General features: G+C 44.5%; 1 protein-coding gene across 1 annotated transcript in view; it reads left to right on the top strand.

Moving 5' to 3' along the window:
• The window catches only part of FAXC (failed axon connections homolog, metaxin like GST domain containing), a 92,540-nt gene that overhangs the window by 33,898 nt on the left and 44,983 nt on the right, over positions 1 to 13,659 (top strand). Inside the window, exon 5 of the mRNA XM_089921888.1 lies at positions 3,437 to 3,660. Coding sequence (XP_089778014.1) covers positions 3,437 to 3,660 — 224 coding nt within the window. The remainder of the gene's footprint in view (positions 1 to 3,436; positions 3,661 to 13,659) is intronic.

The raw sequence follows: 13,659 nt of genomic DNA, 5'->3' as shown, positions 1-13,659 counted from the left end.
TAACCCGTTGGTCTTCTCAGACTCTCTTCTCAGTGCTCCGTCCTCGTCTTCTGCCTGCGCCCTCATTTCCTGCTCTCAGAGGAGACCAAGTTCATCAGGCGGGAACCTGGAACCTCTCTGCAGCCCCTCACATCTCCATCTCACAGAGAGCGGTGTCCCTACTTCTCTCCAAGCTGGCCCTTCCAGCCTGGCCTTCTGGTCTTCTCACTTACCCTTGAACTAGGTTTCTCCCAAACCACTCCTTATACTAGAAACTTTCTTAGGTGACCTCAGCTCCTCTCACAGCCTTGAAACTGCCACTGCCATGCCCCTGCCCATAAATTCTTTCTCTTGAGTCTAAACCTATCTTGTGAATTCGCAACCTTCGGGACATCCTCCCTTGGAGGTTCCATGGAACCTTCAGATGCAACAGGTTAATTCATCTTTGGTCACCTAAATCTGTCCCACCTCGTGTATGCTGGTACTGGTTACCATCCACTCCAACCATCAGCCTGGGAGATGACTTCCTCTGTGGTTTCTCCACTTCCGGTCCTTTCCTCACCTTGCCACACATCTGATTATGTTTCTTGTCTGCTTAAAACCTTTTGGTGGTTAAACTTTGCTTTCTGAATAAATCTTAGCACCCTTTGCATCAGACCCCTCCTGACCCAATTCTTGCCCACCCTTCTAGCTTCAACTCTTACAAGCTCCCTCAGGCATCCCGGACCCCACCGCCTGTCCTGAAGTTCTTGCAGTTCATAGAGCAGCCAGGGCTCTTCGTGCACATGCCTCTGCCTCTGCTTCATGCTGCTGAACTTCTGCTCATTCTTCAAGATCAGTTGTGCTTGTGATAAAGCCCGTGCAATTTGTCTACAAAGAATGTATTCTTTTTCACATCAACCTGTCCGTTTAGAGCCACCATATTCCTCACTTTTATGCTTTAGATGCTTCCTGGATGCTATCATTACCTGGTCATACTTAACTTAGGATAATTTAGTTTTATTCTCAGATCACTGACTTCCAAAATAATCAAGGATGGTAGAGGCCTTTTATTGTGAATTTAGATCTAGTACAGTTAGAATCAAAGTGCTGATTATTCCGAAGAAATTTGAAAATTGACACCCTCATGACTGCAGGTATAAAAAGAAGAGGAAATAGAAAAATGTTTTGTTTGCATGTGTATAAAGAATCTATTAGAATAAATGAAATCTTTTATATATTAATTAATATATAAAATATGCATATTAATATTAATTAATATTAACATATAAAATATACCTATTAATATAAATACATAAAATATACACATTAATATTAATTAATATCAACATATAAAATATACATACTAATATTAATTAATATTAATATACACATTAATATTAATTAATATTAATATATAAGATATATTAATATTAATAACATATTAATTAACACATTAATTAATCACCATTGCAATGTACTTTTTCTACATATTAATTAATCTACATATTAATCACCATTGCAATGTACTTTTTCCTCTTCTCAGTCAAAATTTCTTTCCTCCTCAATACTTTATTTTGAGATCCTTACAAAAAGAGGTACACAAATATTTCTAACAAGATTTGTAAGCATCTTTTAAAAAGCTAATAAAGAAGAGTTGTGGTTGTAGTACAGAGTATGTTGAAATTGGTTGTGGGACTTTTCAGTAAAAATCAGGAAGGCTTAAAAAGATGAGAGAAATCTTTTTTTTTTTTTCTTATTTTCATACTCAGGAAAGAGCACTGAAAAGAATAGAACTATATAAAATGATCAAAATTTCAGGGCCTTATTTTCTGCTTTTGTTTCTTTTTCTTGAGGTGGAAAGTAGCTACAGTTGGCTATCAACCCTTGCGTTCTCTCTGTAAAAAATATTTTCATTCCTCTGATGTTTTCCAAGTGACCATTACTGCTGTATCAACCAACAGTGGGAGTAGGGATGACTCCAGTACAGCTTTTATTGCTCACTGTGAGGAAAAGCTAAAACATCTTCTGCCTGTACGCCTACAGCTATGTTTTTCTTAGCCTTCAGTAGGAAAACCTTTTAATTTCTATCTACCAACACTATGAACCATAAAAACATTCCTACGATTGCCCAGGTTCAGAGAACAAACTCAGCAAAGGCCTGGGTATTGCAACCAGCATAGCACATGAGCAGTGAATAGCTGCTTAGCTGTCCACACATACTACGCAGGAGCCCCTGGACGGGTGGGTGTTTGCCATGAGCACCACCCAGATGGGAAGACTGATCCAACCAAGTTCCTTTGGTGTTCATGCGCACTCTAGGGCCCTGGAGAGCAAACCAAAGCAGAGAGCTGCCTTTCTGGAGAATGAATCATTTATGTACTATTTATAATTTATATGGTTTATAGTAAACATAGACAGCTATACCTATTCCCTGATCCTGTCAAAAAGGCAAAAAGATTTCTCTTTAAAAAATCCTTTCATATCAGGAAATATAAAATGCATACACAAAGTGTATAAGACAAAAATGTGCAGCTTAATTAATTAACACAGAGCATAAAAAAGAATAATGCCATTTGCAGTAACATGGATGGACCTAGAGATTATCACACCAAGTGAACTAAACCAGACAGAGAAAGACAAGTATCATGTGATATCGCTTATATGTGAAATCTAAAAAAAATGATACAAATGAACTTATTTACAAAACAGAAATAGACTCACAGACATAGAAAACAAATTTATGATTATCAAAGGGGAGGAGGGATAAATTAGGAGTTTGGCATTAAAATACACACACTACTATATATAAAATAGATAACCAACAAGGACCCACTGTATAGCACAGGGAACTAAATTCAATATCTTGTAATAACCTATAATGGAAGAGAATGTAAAAAAAGAATACATGTATATAAGTACATATATATATATTTATAAAACGGAATCACTTTGCTGTACACCTGAAACTAACACAACATTGTAAATCACTGTAAAAATTTAAAAAAAAACCCCACAGAGCACAGACCTTTATAACCATTACTTTGATCAAGAAAGAATGAAGCCAGCACCCCAGTCCTTGCTGCCTCCTTCCCGATGCCCCCCACCCCGCCACGTAGGTACTCACTGTCTTGTCTAAAAGCCTTTTAAAGTGGGTGTCTACTTGTTTTCTGTGGGGCTGGCTGAGAGAAAGCAGAAGCATGGCCTTGGGGGCTGGGGGATCTGTGGGCAGCTGCAGTTCGGTGGGATGGTAGCATGGCAAGCTGTCTGCGTTTGTCACTGTTTCTCCCTCAGGCCCTAAGTCCAGGCATGGACTAGAGTCTGTTGTAATAGCTGCCGTGCAGACTGCTCTTTGGAAAAGCTGCAATGATTCAGTCCTCCAGAGTGTGCTAAATTCCCAACCCCTCACTGGAACTTGACTCTGTGGACCTGCTATGTACCTAACGCACAGTAGTAACTTGTTTCCACGCAATTGCAGGACCTTAGCTTATTGCCAGTGGGTGGACAATCTCAATGAGACCCGGAAGATGCTCTCTCTTAGTGGTGGCGGTCCCTTCAGTAACCTGCTGAGGTGGGTCGTGTGCCACATAACGAAAGGAATCGTGAAACGCGAGATGCACGGCCACGGCATTGGCCGCTTCTCAGAGGAGGAGATTTACATGCTGATGGAGAAGGACATGCGGTCTTTAGCAGGGCTTCTGGGTAACGTACCATGTCTTCTATTCTATATTTTCTATCCTTACTTTTTGCATGATTAGTAAAGCACTGTTAGTTTACTGACTTAAAGTTTTATTTTTGTTCGTTTCTTTGCTTCCACATGTAGGTTGCAGTCGCACCATTTAATCAAGTCCCCTAATTTTCAGGAGCACATGTCTCTCTCTTTTTTTTTTTTTTTTTGTGGTATGCGGGCCTTTCACTGTTGTGGCCTCTCCCATTGCGGAGCAGAGGCTCCAGACGCGCAGGCTCAGCGGCCATGGCTCACGGGCCCAGCCGCTCCGCGGCATGTGGGATCCTCCCGGACTGGGGCACGAACCCGTGTCCCCTGCATCGGCAGGCGGACTCTCAACCACTGCGCCACCAGGGAAGCCCACTTGTCTCTCTTTTTAATCACTAGAGCATGACTGTTTCTAGTGTGGCGTTGCCTCGTGTAAAGAGAACGTGGAACGTGGTGTAGCATTACTAACTAGCTGTAAGTGATGCTGGCATTTCTGAATGTGTCGTGAGCCAAGGGGGATTTTGAGCAAGGAAGCTCTTCTGTTTATAAACAGGTCAGGGTAAAAGGCTGTTTATAAACACATCTGCTCAGAAGATGCGACTGGGTACTGTCAACATCAAGCTAAGAGAGATGCTGACCCAGCCCGAGTACACGTGCAACATTTGACATTTTCTCACCTCTTTCATTTCCCTTTGTAATCCGAGTCGTCCTCTTATTAGCATGTTTTAACTCTTCTGATTTTGTATTTACTGCACCCAGTGGGTTTAGCTGTGTTGGGAAGCCTCTCAGAGAGAAGCACAGAGCGGCATCTGTTCGTGGGTGGGTGAGGATGCTTAGCCGAGTGACACTCCCTTGCTCACCTGGTCGGCTGGAGGTGGCTGGGCTGATGTGACTTTGTACTGGACAGAGTTTGCGTCTCAGCTCTGACAGGTCACAAGCAGATCATTCGAATTCAGGAGCTTCAGTGTGTGGAATGACGGCCTCTCCTGGAAACAACTAACGTATATGGAGCCAAGGTCATAGGACCTAGTCCTTTGGGGCTGCTGATTTTGTCAGTGAGTTTTCACTGACCCCCTCTCAGTACCCTCATTATCCATTCTGGAGCACACTAGGTACTTCACCTCCTCCAGGAAGTGGGGTTTGGGATTTGTTTTGTTGAAACCTACCTGGTGCCGAGGAACGGGGGGCTGTGCTGGGTGTAACCACCCCTGTGCAGGGTGGCCCACTCTCATGGGCTTCTTCATGCTCTTCGCTCCACTTACTGGACCTGGAGTCCTCCCCTGAACCTGGCCTGCAGGGGGAGAGCCCAACAGGGCATCCAGCTCTTGGCCAGCCTTGTCATGTGGGGGGTTTGACGCCGCTGGGCTCCTGCCCTAAATAGACACTCAGGAGCCCTGCCTGGCTTGGAGGTTGACGCTGTCTGGACCTCCTGGTGCTTTGCCTCCCTGGGCCCAAGTGGGCCTGCCTGATGTAGGTATGAATGGAATTTGCCTCGAGTTTGCCTCGTTCCTTTGGAAACTTAGTATCGGACTCTCGGCCTCACACAGAGCAGGTGCACAGAGGGCCATTTCCTCCTAGCAGCGGCACTATCTGCTCCTGGCTTCCTTCCCAACTCACGCTGTTGGGAGCCCCAGAAAGCCAAGAGTGGAGACCCTGAAGTGATGACAGCTCATCTCTAACAACAGTGTTCGTTCCTTAACTAGAGTGGGGTGATCGTCTCCCTTCTATAGAGCATTTTTGGTTGGGAGAACCTGGGGGCAGGGTGATAGCAATAATAACGATAACGCCAGTGTCCCTCTGGTATTTAATGACTCAGAAGAATGCTTCCACCCCAGTGATGGTGAGATGGGAGACAAATGAATCACTGATAGCTAGGCTGTCAGTGGCAAGTATTCACAACAGCATCCCAAGTCCAGGTGATTTTCTAGGATGAGAAACTGAGTGGGTTACTTGCAAAGCTGGATTTTACTAGAGTTATATTCTGTATGGGGGCCCAGGGAGCAGTCTAGCTTTGAACTCTATCACAGGAGAAGCACTTTTTCTGCATTTGGGGAGGGAGAGGCTCTGGGGCTGAACATCATAGTTTTTCTTACTAAATGAGGCAGAAAGCAGCTATTTCTCCCTTCACCCAGGGTTATAGCTTACTTTTTTTTTTTTTTTTTCTGCGGTACGCGGGCCTCTCACTGCTGTGGCCTCTCCCGTTGCAGAGCACAGGCTCCGGACGCGCAGGCTCAGCGGCCATGGCTCATGGGCCCAGCTGCTCCGCGGCATGTGGGATCTTCCTGGACCAGGGCACGAACCCGTGTCCCCTGCATCGGCCGGCGGACTCTCAACCGCTGCGCCACCAGGGAAGCCCTGTATAGCTTACTTTTAATGTCCAGCTGCCTAAGAGACTCAAAATGCAAAATGACTTTTTATTGAACTATTTCAAGATTTGGGGAAATTGTCCAGGGATGTATTTGACTCATTAGGATAAATTAGTTATTGCTGTTTCAGTTCAACTGACTTCAGTGATTTGACACCTTCTATGTGCCAGGAGCTGGGAGATTGATTATAAAGATGAGTTAGAGCTTGTTCCCGCTCTCAAGTGCCTATAGTCGAGTGGGAGGGATGAACCTATAAGCCAGGAGCAGGCAAATTACAGCCCATAGCTGGTGGCCTATTGTTGTTGTTGTTTTGTTTTTTTTAAATGGCCTGTGAGCTAAGAATCATTTTTACATTATTAAAATGTAAGGAAGGGCTTCCCTGGTGGCGCAGTGGTTGAGAGTCCGCCTGCCGATGCAAGGGATGCGGGTTCATGCCCCGGTCCGGGAAGATCCCACATGCCGCGGAGCGGCTGGGCCCGTGAGCCATGGCCGCTGAGCCTGCGCGTCCGGAGCCTGTGCTCCGCAACGGGAGAGGCCACAACGGTGAGAGGCCCGCGTACCGCAAAAAAAAAAAATGTAAGGAAAAAATCCAACAGAGATCAAATGTGGCCTGGATAGCCTACAGTTTTTACGATCTGACCCTCCATTGAAGAAGTGGTTACCATGCACAAGTGCACGAGTCGGGCTGCGGTAGGGCCTGTGATAGAGGTCTGTGCTCCCAGGGGCAAAGAGGCAGGAGAGCCGTGCAGGGCTCTAGGAGAGGTGGCAGCAGCTGTGTTGGCTCAAGAAAGTAAACAGTTGTCCCCATGCAGAAAATAAGGAAGGGTCTCCCAGGCAAATCACGAGAAAAGGAGTCCTGGGTGAGGGGCATTTTGGGATCATGGTTGAAATGAAGATCAAAAGGTAGTTGGGGCCATATTATAAAGGGTAATAATTATCATGCTCAGAGATGTATACTTTATCATACAGGAAACACGGAGGTGGGAGAGCCTGACAACATAGTTGGACAACATGAAAAAATGATATCTTCATGTCAGAAAGGAGGAGTCAGAATTATTATTTACTGAAATTAAGAGATTAAGTGGCTAAAATAATGGAGAATCAACTAAAGTTATAACAGCTAATGGGAGTGTCCAGTAAGTCTGCAAAGGTTACAAGCATGCAGACATCTATAGTTTTCTTGAGTACGCCAAGTAAGCAATTAGAAAATATAATTAAAAAAATCCATTCACAATGGCAATAAAAATTTAAAATATTAGAAATAGAATTTGTCAGAAATATTTAGTATCTAGAGAAATAAAAATAAACAATCCTAATAAGAGAGAGGATTTTTAGAAAATGGAGGGTGTACCTTGATTGATTGATGATTGATTGACTCATTCGAGAGTGATGACCCAAGAACCAGAGGCAGACCCCAGCTTCCTCACTAACTAGCTCTGAGACCCTGGGCACATTTCTTAACTTCTCTAGGCCTCAGTTTCCTTATGTCTGAAATGGGGACAATCACTACGAGAAGAAAAGTAATACATGTAAAGTGCTCAGAACGGTGCGTGGCATGTTGGAAGCAATCAAACAGCAAGCAAGTTAAAGTACAAGGAGGAGAGGAAATTCAGGAAGGAGAGGTTCAAGGTGCTGTGAGAGCTGATAAGGGGGTCGCCTAGTGGTCAGTGCCAGTCTCTGTTTAGTTCTGTGTGGTCCCCTGACCCCTCTTTTTTTTTTTTTTTAATACATTTATTTATTTACGGCTGAGTTGGGTCTTTGTTGCTGCGTGTGGGCTTTCTCTAGTTGTGGTGAGCATGGGCTACTCTTCCTTGCGGTGTGCAGGCTTCTCATTGCGGTGGCTTCTCTTGATTCGGAGCACGGGCTCTAGGTGCATGGGCTTCAGTAGTTGTGGCATGTGCACTCAGTAGTTGTGGCTCGGGGGCTCTAGAGCGCAGGCTCAGTTGTTGTGGCCCACGGGCTTAGTTGCTCCGCAGCATGTGGGATCTTCCTGGACCAGGGCTTGAACCCGTGTCCCCTGCATTGGCAGGCAGATTCTTAACCACTGTGCCACCAGGGAAGCCCGACCCCTCTGTTTAAAGCAGAGATACCCTCCATGTAGTGGGTGCTTGATTGTCACCTCAGGCAAGAAGGACACACATTGTCTATTTCCATCCTCCGCCCCAAAGGGTAAGAGTCTGAAGAGCATGAAAGATGTAAAAATTAAAAACAAATGTTAGGTTTTGGGAAGCAGTGTGGGTGGAGGCAGGCAGCCTTGTGGCCGCACAGGAGGGAGTTCTGGAGTCAGATCCCTGGGCTCAGACCTTGGGCTCCACCACTTGCCAGCTGTGCAACTTCACATGAATAACTTGTTTTTTTCACCTGTAAAATGGGGGTCGGAAGCTAGAGAGTGTGAGGACTAAAGGTGCTAATTTATGCAATATACTTACTACGATGTCTGGCACATAATAAATGCCAAATAAGTATTAGCTATGACCGTTATCACTTTTACAGATTTTGTATGTAATACAAGTTCACTAGGAACATTGTTTTCTGGGGAAAAAAATGTTTGTGAAGAAAACCTTTTTTCTGATTTTTAAATTTATTAGTTAATTATAGAAATTTGAGGGACTTCCCTGGTGGTGCAGTGGTTAAGAATCCGCCTGCCAGTGCAGGGGACACAGGTTCAAGCCCTGGTCCAGGAAGGTCCCACATGCCGCAGAGCAACTAAGTCCGTGTGCCGCAACTACTGAGCCTGCGCTCTAGAGCCCGCGAGCCACAACTACTGAAGCCCACGTGATACAACTACTGAAGCCCGCATGCCTAGAGCCTGTGTTCCACAAGAGAAGCCACCGCAGTGAGAAGCCCGCACACCGCAATGAAGAGGAGCCCATGTTCACAGCAACTAGAGAAAGCCCGTGCGTAGCAACGAAGACCCAACACAGCCAAAAATAAATAAATAAATAATAAATTTATAACAAAAAAGTTTTAAAAAATAAAAATATCAGAAAAGTATTTTAAAAAAAGAAATTTGGTAAGGTTCAGAAAAGCATAGAGAAGGAAGATTAAGTCCTTAATCTTATAATGTACTGCTAACCACAGTTACCATTTTGGTGTGTACCTTTCCAATATTTTTATGCATAATTTTGAATCTTATATATGATTACCTGTATTATATATGTGTGTGTATTTGTGTACACACACATATATAATCTTCCAACCTGTCTTTTCCCTGTTGAATATATTGCACATATTTTCCTCTATTATTAAGTATTCTATACCATGCAATTGTGTGTGGCTGGTATCACATTTGATGCCATAAAAGCTGACTAAGATTCACCAGTAAAACTCTGTTTTGCGCTCTGCCTCGCTCATATTTCTGTCCTATTATTAATCCTGAGTCTACAGGTATGCACATGAAGTGGAAGGAGAATAAGACAGAATGAACATAAGAAATATGTAGCTGTATCCCTCATTAGCATAGAGATCCCCAGCTGTGGCCATTAGGGTGAGATTAAAGTAAGAATAGAGGATGGAATCTGGTATAAAGGAACAGCACCCATTTGGCTGATGAGGAAACCGAGGCACAGGAAGGTTGAGTGACTTGTCCACAGCTGCGCCAGTCGTAAAAAGTGGAGGCAGGAATCAAATCCAGGCTGTCTGACTCTAGTCCCCTGCTATTTCCTGGCCCAACAGCTACCCTGCAGTTCCTTGGGAGCTGAGACTTAAAGTGGAGTGTGTGTTATGTTATGTCAGGATGACTCCTTTAAAGCATTGTCTGAAGTTGCCAGAACTTTAACTGGCAAGTTAAAATGTAATCTCCAAGGTAATTTTACAAGCTGTTTTATGATGCTGATCTTGGAGGCTGAGAGCAGCACAAACTATGGAGTCTCATCATTGATGTCCATTTCCTGGGCTTTGTGAGTTGAAGTCACCCCCATCCTGAGGAGGCTGGCTCCCAACAGAGATGTGTTAAAACTCCAGGCTGAAGTGTACAAGTACTTGAGGAGAAAAGGTCTCTTTTTTAGGAGCTGTTATTGAAAGAACCAAGTAATAAAGTGGAATTTGTAAATGAAAGTGAGAAAAACAAGCTGATTTCCAGCCAACTATACTTGATTAATATAAAGTGAAATGCACTTTCCCCTCCTGGTCTGAAGCCTTTTGTTGAGTCATGAAAATGGCTTGGGGAGTCTTTATTTTTCAGAGTCTTTGTTGCCATTGGGTTGGCACATGTCAAAGAGCCAAATCTGGGCTTCCCTGGTGGCGCAGTGGTTGGGAGGCTGCTGGCCGATGCAGGGGGCGCGGGTTTGTGCCCCGATCCGGGAAGATCCCACATGACGCGGAGCGGCTGGGCCCGTGAGCCATGGCCGCTGGGCCTGCGCGTCCGGAGCCTGTGCTCCGTGGGGGGAGAGGCCATAGCAGTGAGAGGCCCGCGTACCGCAAAAAAAAAAGAGGCAAATCTATTGGTTATTTTAATAAACACCAATGTGTGATTTTGGCTATTTATTAAAGAGGAAAGGGATGCAAAGTAGTGCTTCCTTTCAAAGGCAGCAAAGTGAGTCACTTGCCACATGTGCTTCATGTCACCCTTTTCAGCGTGTATAGTTACAATGTGGTATAATTTTTCAGAATGATTGTATTTTGCTATTGAACTGAAAAATAAAATCATTTAAAATTTATTTGTTTATTTTTCAGGTTGTAAATAATTTCGTTTTTTAAATGCATAGATATTCAACTGATCACTTAGTTCTTTAGTTAAATAATATATAGAAGACTAAAACTGGCTTTGTGATTAGTAATAGAAAATCTCTAACCCATTTTTAATCAGAAATGCCTTTGGGGTTCCATCCCTCCAGACTGAAAAACCTTGCTATGGAGCAGAAGTGGTGATGCGGTATATTAATTTTGTATCCTGCAACTTTACCGAATTCACTGGTGAACTCTAGTAGTTTTCTGGTGGCATCTTTAGGATTTTCCATGTATAATATCATGTCATCTGCAGACAATGACAGTTTTACTTCTTCCTTTCCAATTTGGATTTCTTTTATTTCTTTTTCTTCTCTGATTGCTGTGGCTAGGACTTCCAATGCTTTGTTGAATAAAAGTGGTAAGAGTGGTTATCCTTGCCTTGTTCCTGATCTTAGGGGAAATGCTTTCAGCTTTTCACTGTTGAGTATGATGTTAGCAGTGGGTTTGTCACATATTGGACTTTATTATAAGAGAGCTGGTCTCAGAGAGCTGGGACTCCAGAGCAGGAAGCCGGGCTCGGTAAGAAATAGATTAGGGGTCTTGTAGCTGCAGCACGGGAGCTGCTCTCTTTGGGGAGTGTGGCTTAGGTTGTTGCCAGACTTTTTCTGCATTAAAAAAAAAAATTATTTATCTATTTACTTTTGGCTGTGTTGGGTCTTCGTTGCTGCACGCGGGCTTTCTCTAGTTGCAGCGAGCGGGGGCTACTCTTCATTGCAGTGCACGGGCTTCTCATTGCGGTGGCTTCTCTTGTTGCGGAGCACGGGCTCTAGGCACGCAGGCTTCAGTAGTTGTGGCATGCGGGCTCAGTAGTTGTGGCTCGCGGGCTCTAGAGTGCAGGCTCAGTAGTTGTGGCACACGGGCTTATTAGTTGCTCCACGGTATGTAGGATCTTCTGGGACCAGGGCTTGAACCCGTGTCCCCTGCATTGGCAGGGATTCTTAACCACTGTGCCACCAGGGAAGTCATTTTTCTGCAGTTTTATGCTCCATGTCTTGTGGTTCTCAAGCTTCTCCTGGTCACAACGTAAGATTGCAATATGATGCTTTTGGAAAGCAGCTTTTGTCAGGTGGACCGGAACTAAGGGTTATTAAGGAAAGTTGAGGTGGCAGCTCCTTGTGTGTGGGCGTTGGGGGTGGGTTGAGGCTGGATCTGAATTTCTTCTCTTGTCTCTAACTCACCCTCGGGCTCAGGCTGGGGAAACAGGCCGCAGGATGGGGGTGTCGGTGGTATTGATAGTTCAGACTGTTACAAAGGGGTCTTAAAGAAGCTGTCCATTTACCTGATTGTGACGAAGCAGCACAGAGGACTGAACTCTAATGTTTGTTTGCTTTTGACTGGACTTTTATAGACCCTGCATGGTGACATAGCACTTATGTCATGGGAAAAGCAAATGAATAATTAGCAGCTAGAGTTGATTTGGGAGACATAATCATATGGGGGAGAATAATAAAGGTACAGTTTCAGTTATGAGGCTCAGCTGGGCACTGTTGGTGGGCAATAAATAACTGCTGGATGAATGAAGGAAAGAATGAATGAATGTCAGGACACGTTTAGCAGGTAGCCAATGTGGCAGTCCAGGATCTGTGGATCTGAGAGTACTTTCTGAGTAAAAAATTGAAATTTGTGAATGCTTTTAAGAGCATTCATTGTTTGAGCCCAGAAATAGTGCTGGGCTCTCTAGGTGGAAACTGCAATTTCCTATCAAAGAATTTTCTTTTCAGCCATGGCTAGAGACCTTAGGAGGGAGAGTATACTTGTAATAATTAGAATGCAGACTGAAAGATAATGCCTTTGACTTAGGACTGTATGAGTCTGACTGTATGGGCACACATGCATTCAGCTCTTTGAGAGGGGCTGTGAGCAAGTTGGGGACAGCCCTGGCTACTAGAACTGCCACCTGAGGGAGATCTTGTAATATTTATAATAGCAACACTTGTGAGAAGTGCCACCCTGGAGAAGTACCAGGTGCAATGAGGGCATTTTTTGCAGGGGAAACTGACATGGTCAAGACTACTTGGAGGGGATGACATTTAAGCTGGGCTCTGAAGATAAACGGGGGTTAGGCAGGCATGTGTGTGGGGAAGAGGAATTGGATGCGGCAGGGAGGAGATGAGCATGGAACGTGGAAGGAACTTCGCCCGTGAAGGCTCTGAGTGGAAGAGCAGCTGGGAGCCTTCAAGGAATGAAAAGATGGCCAGTGTATCTGGAAACAGAGGTGTGGCATGAGGTGGAGGTAGGCAGGGGCTAGATCATACAGGCCTTCCACGTCACGTAAAGAACGCAGGCTTTGTTCGAAGAGCAGTGAAAGCCATAGGAGGTTGAAAGTAGGGAAGAGGCGGGACCTTATTTATGTGTAACCCGCTGGAGGGGCCGAGGGTGGATTCGGGGCCCAGTGAGGACGCTGATGCAGTCCAGGAAAGGTAAGATGGCGTTTGGACTACGACCATGGCCATAGAGTTGGGCATAAAATTTAGTGATTTTAAATGTGTGTGGGGGGGTGGGAGGTGGTGATGGAGAGGGCAGGGGTGAGGAATAACCAAGTTCTCAACACGAAAATTGAGTAATAAGCAAAGTAGCCATTCCCAGAGCTGGGTATCACTGGAGAGAAGGGGGCGATCAGGAATTTCAGTTGTGGATATGCCGAGTTTGAGATCCTGGGAGACAGGTGCATGAGTGGAGAGGAAGTATATGAAAATGGCAGCCTTTTGAATCGGTGGAGAAAAGATAAATTAATTCAGTGAAATGGTGTTGGGACAGCTGGCTAACCATCTGGGACAACATAAGTACAATCCAGACTTTGTCATATACCTGAATAAATTCCAAATGGATTAAGCACTTCAGTGTAAAAAATAAAACTGTAAAGATGCCAGGATAAAATACGGGAAACATTTA

Source organism: Delphinapterus leucas, chromosome 12 (assembly GCF_059928025.1).
Source record: "Delphinapterus leucas isolate spDelLeu-1000000601 "Yukka" chromosome 12, BTC_Dleu_Yukka2, whole genome shotgun sequence".
NCBI classification, from domain to species: domain Eukaryota; kingdom Metazoa; phylum Chordata; class Mammalia; order Artiodactyla; family Monodontidae; genus Delphinapterus; species Delphinapterus leucas.
This window is presented reverse-complemented; position numbering and strand designations above follow the sequence as displayed.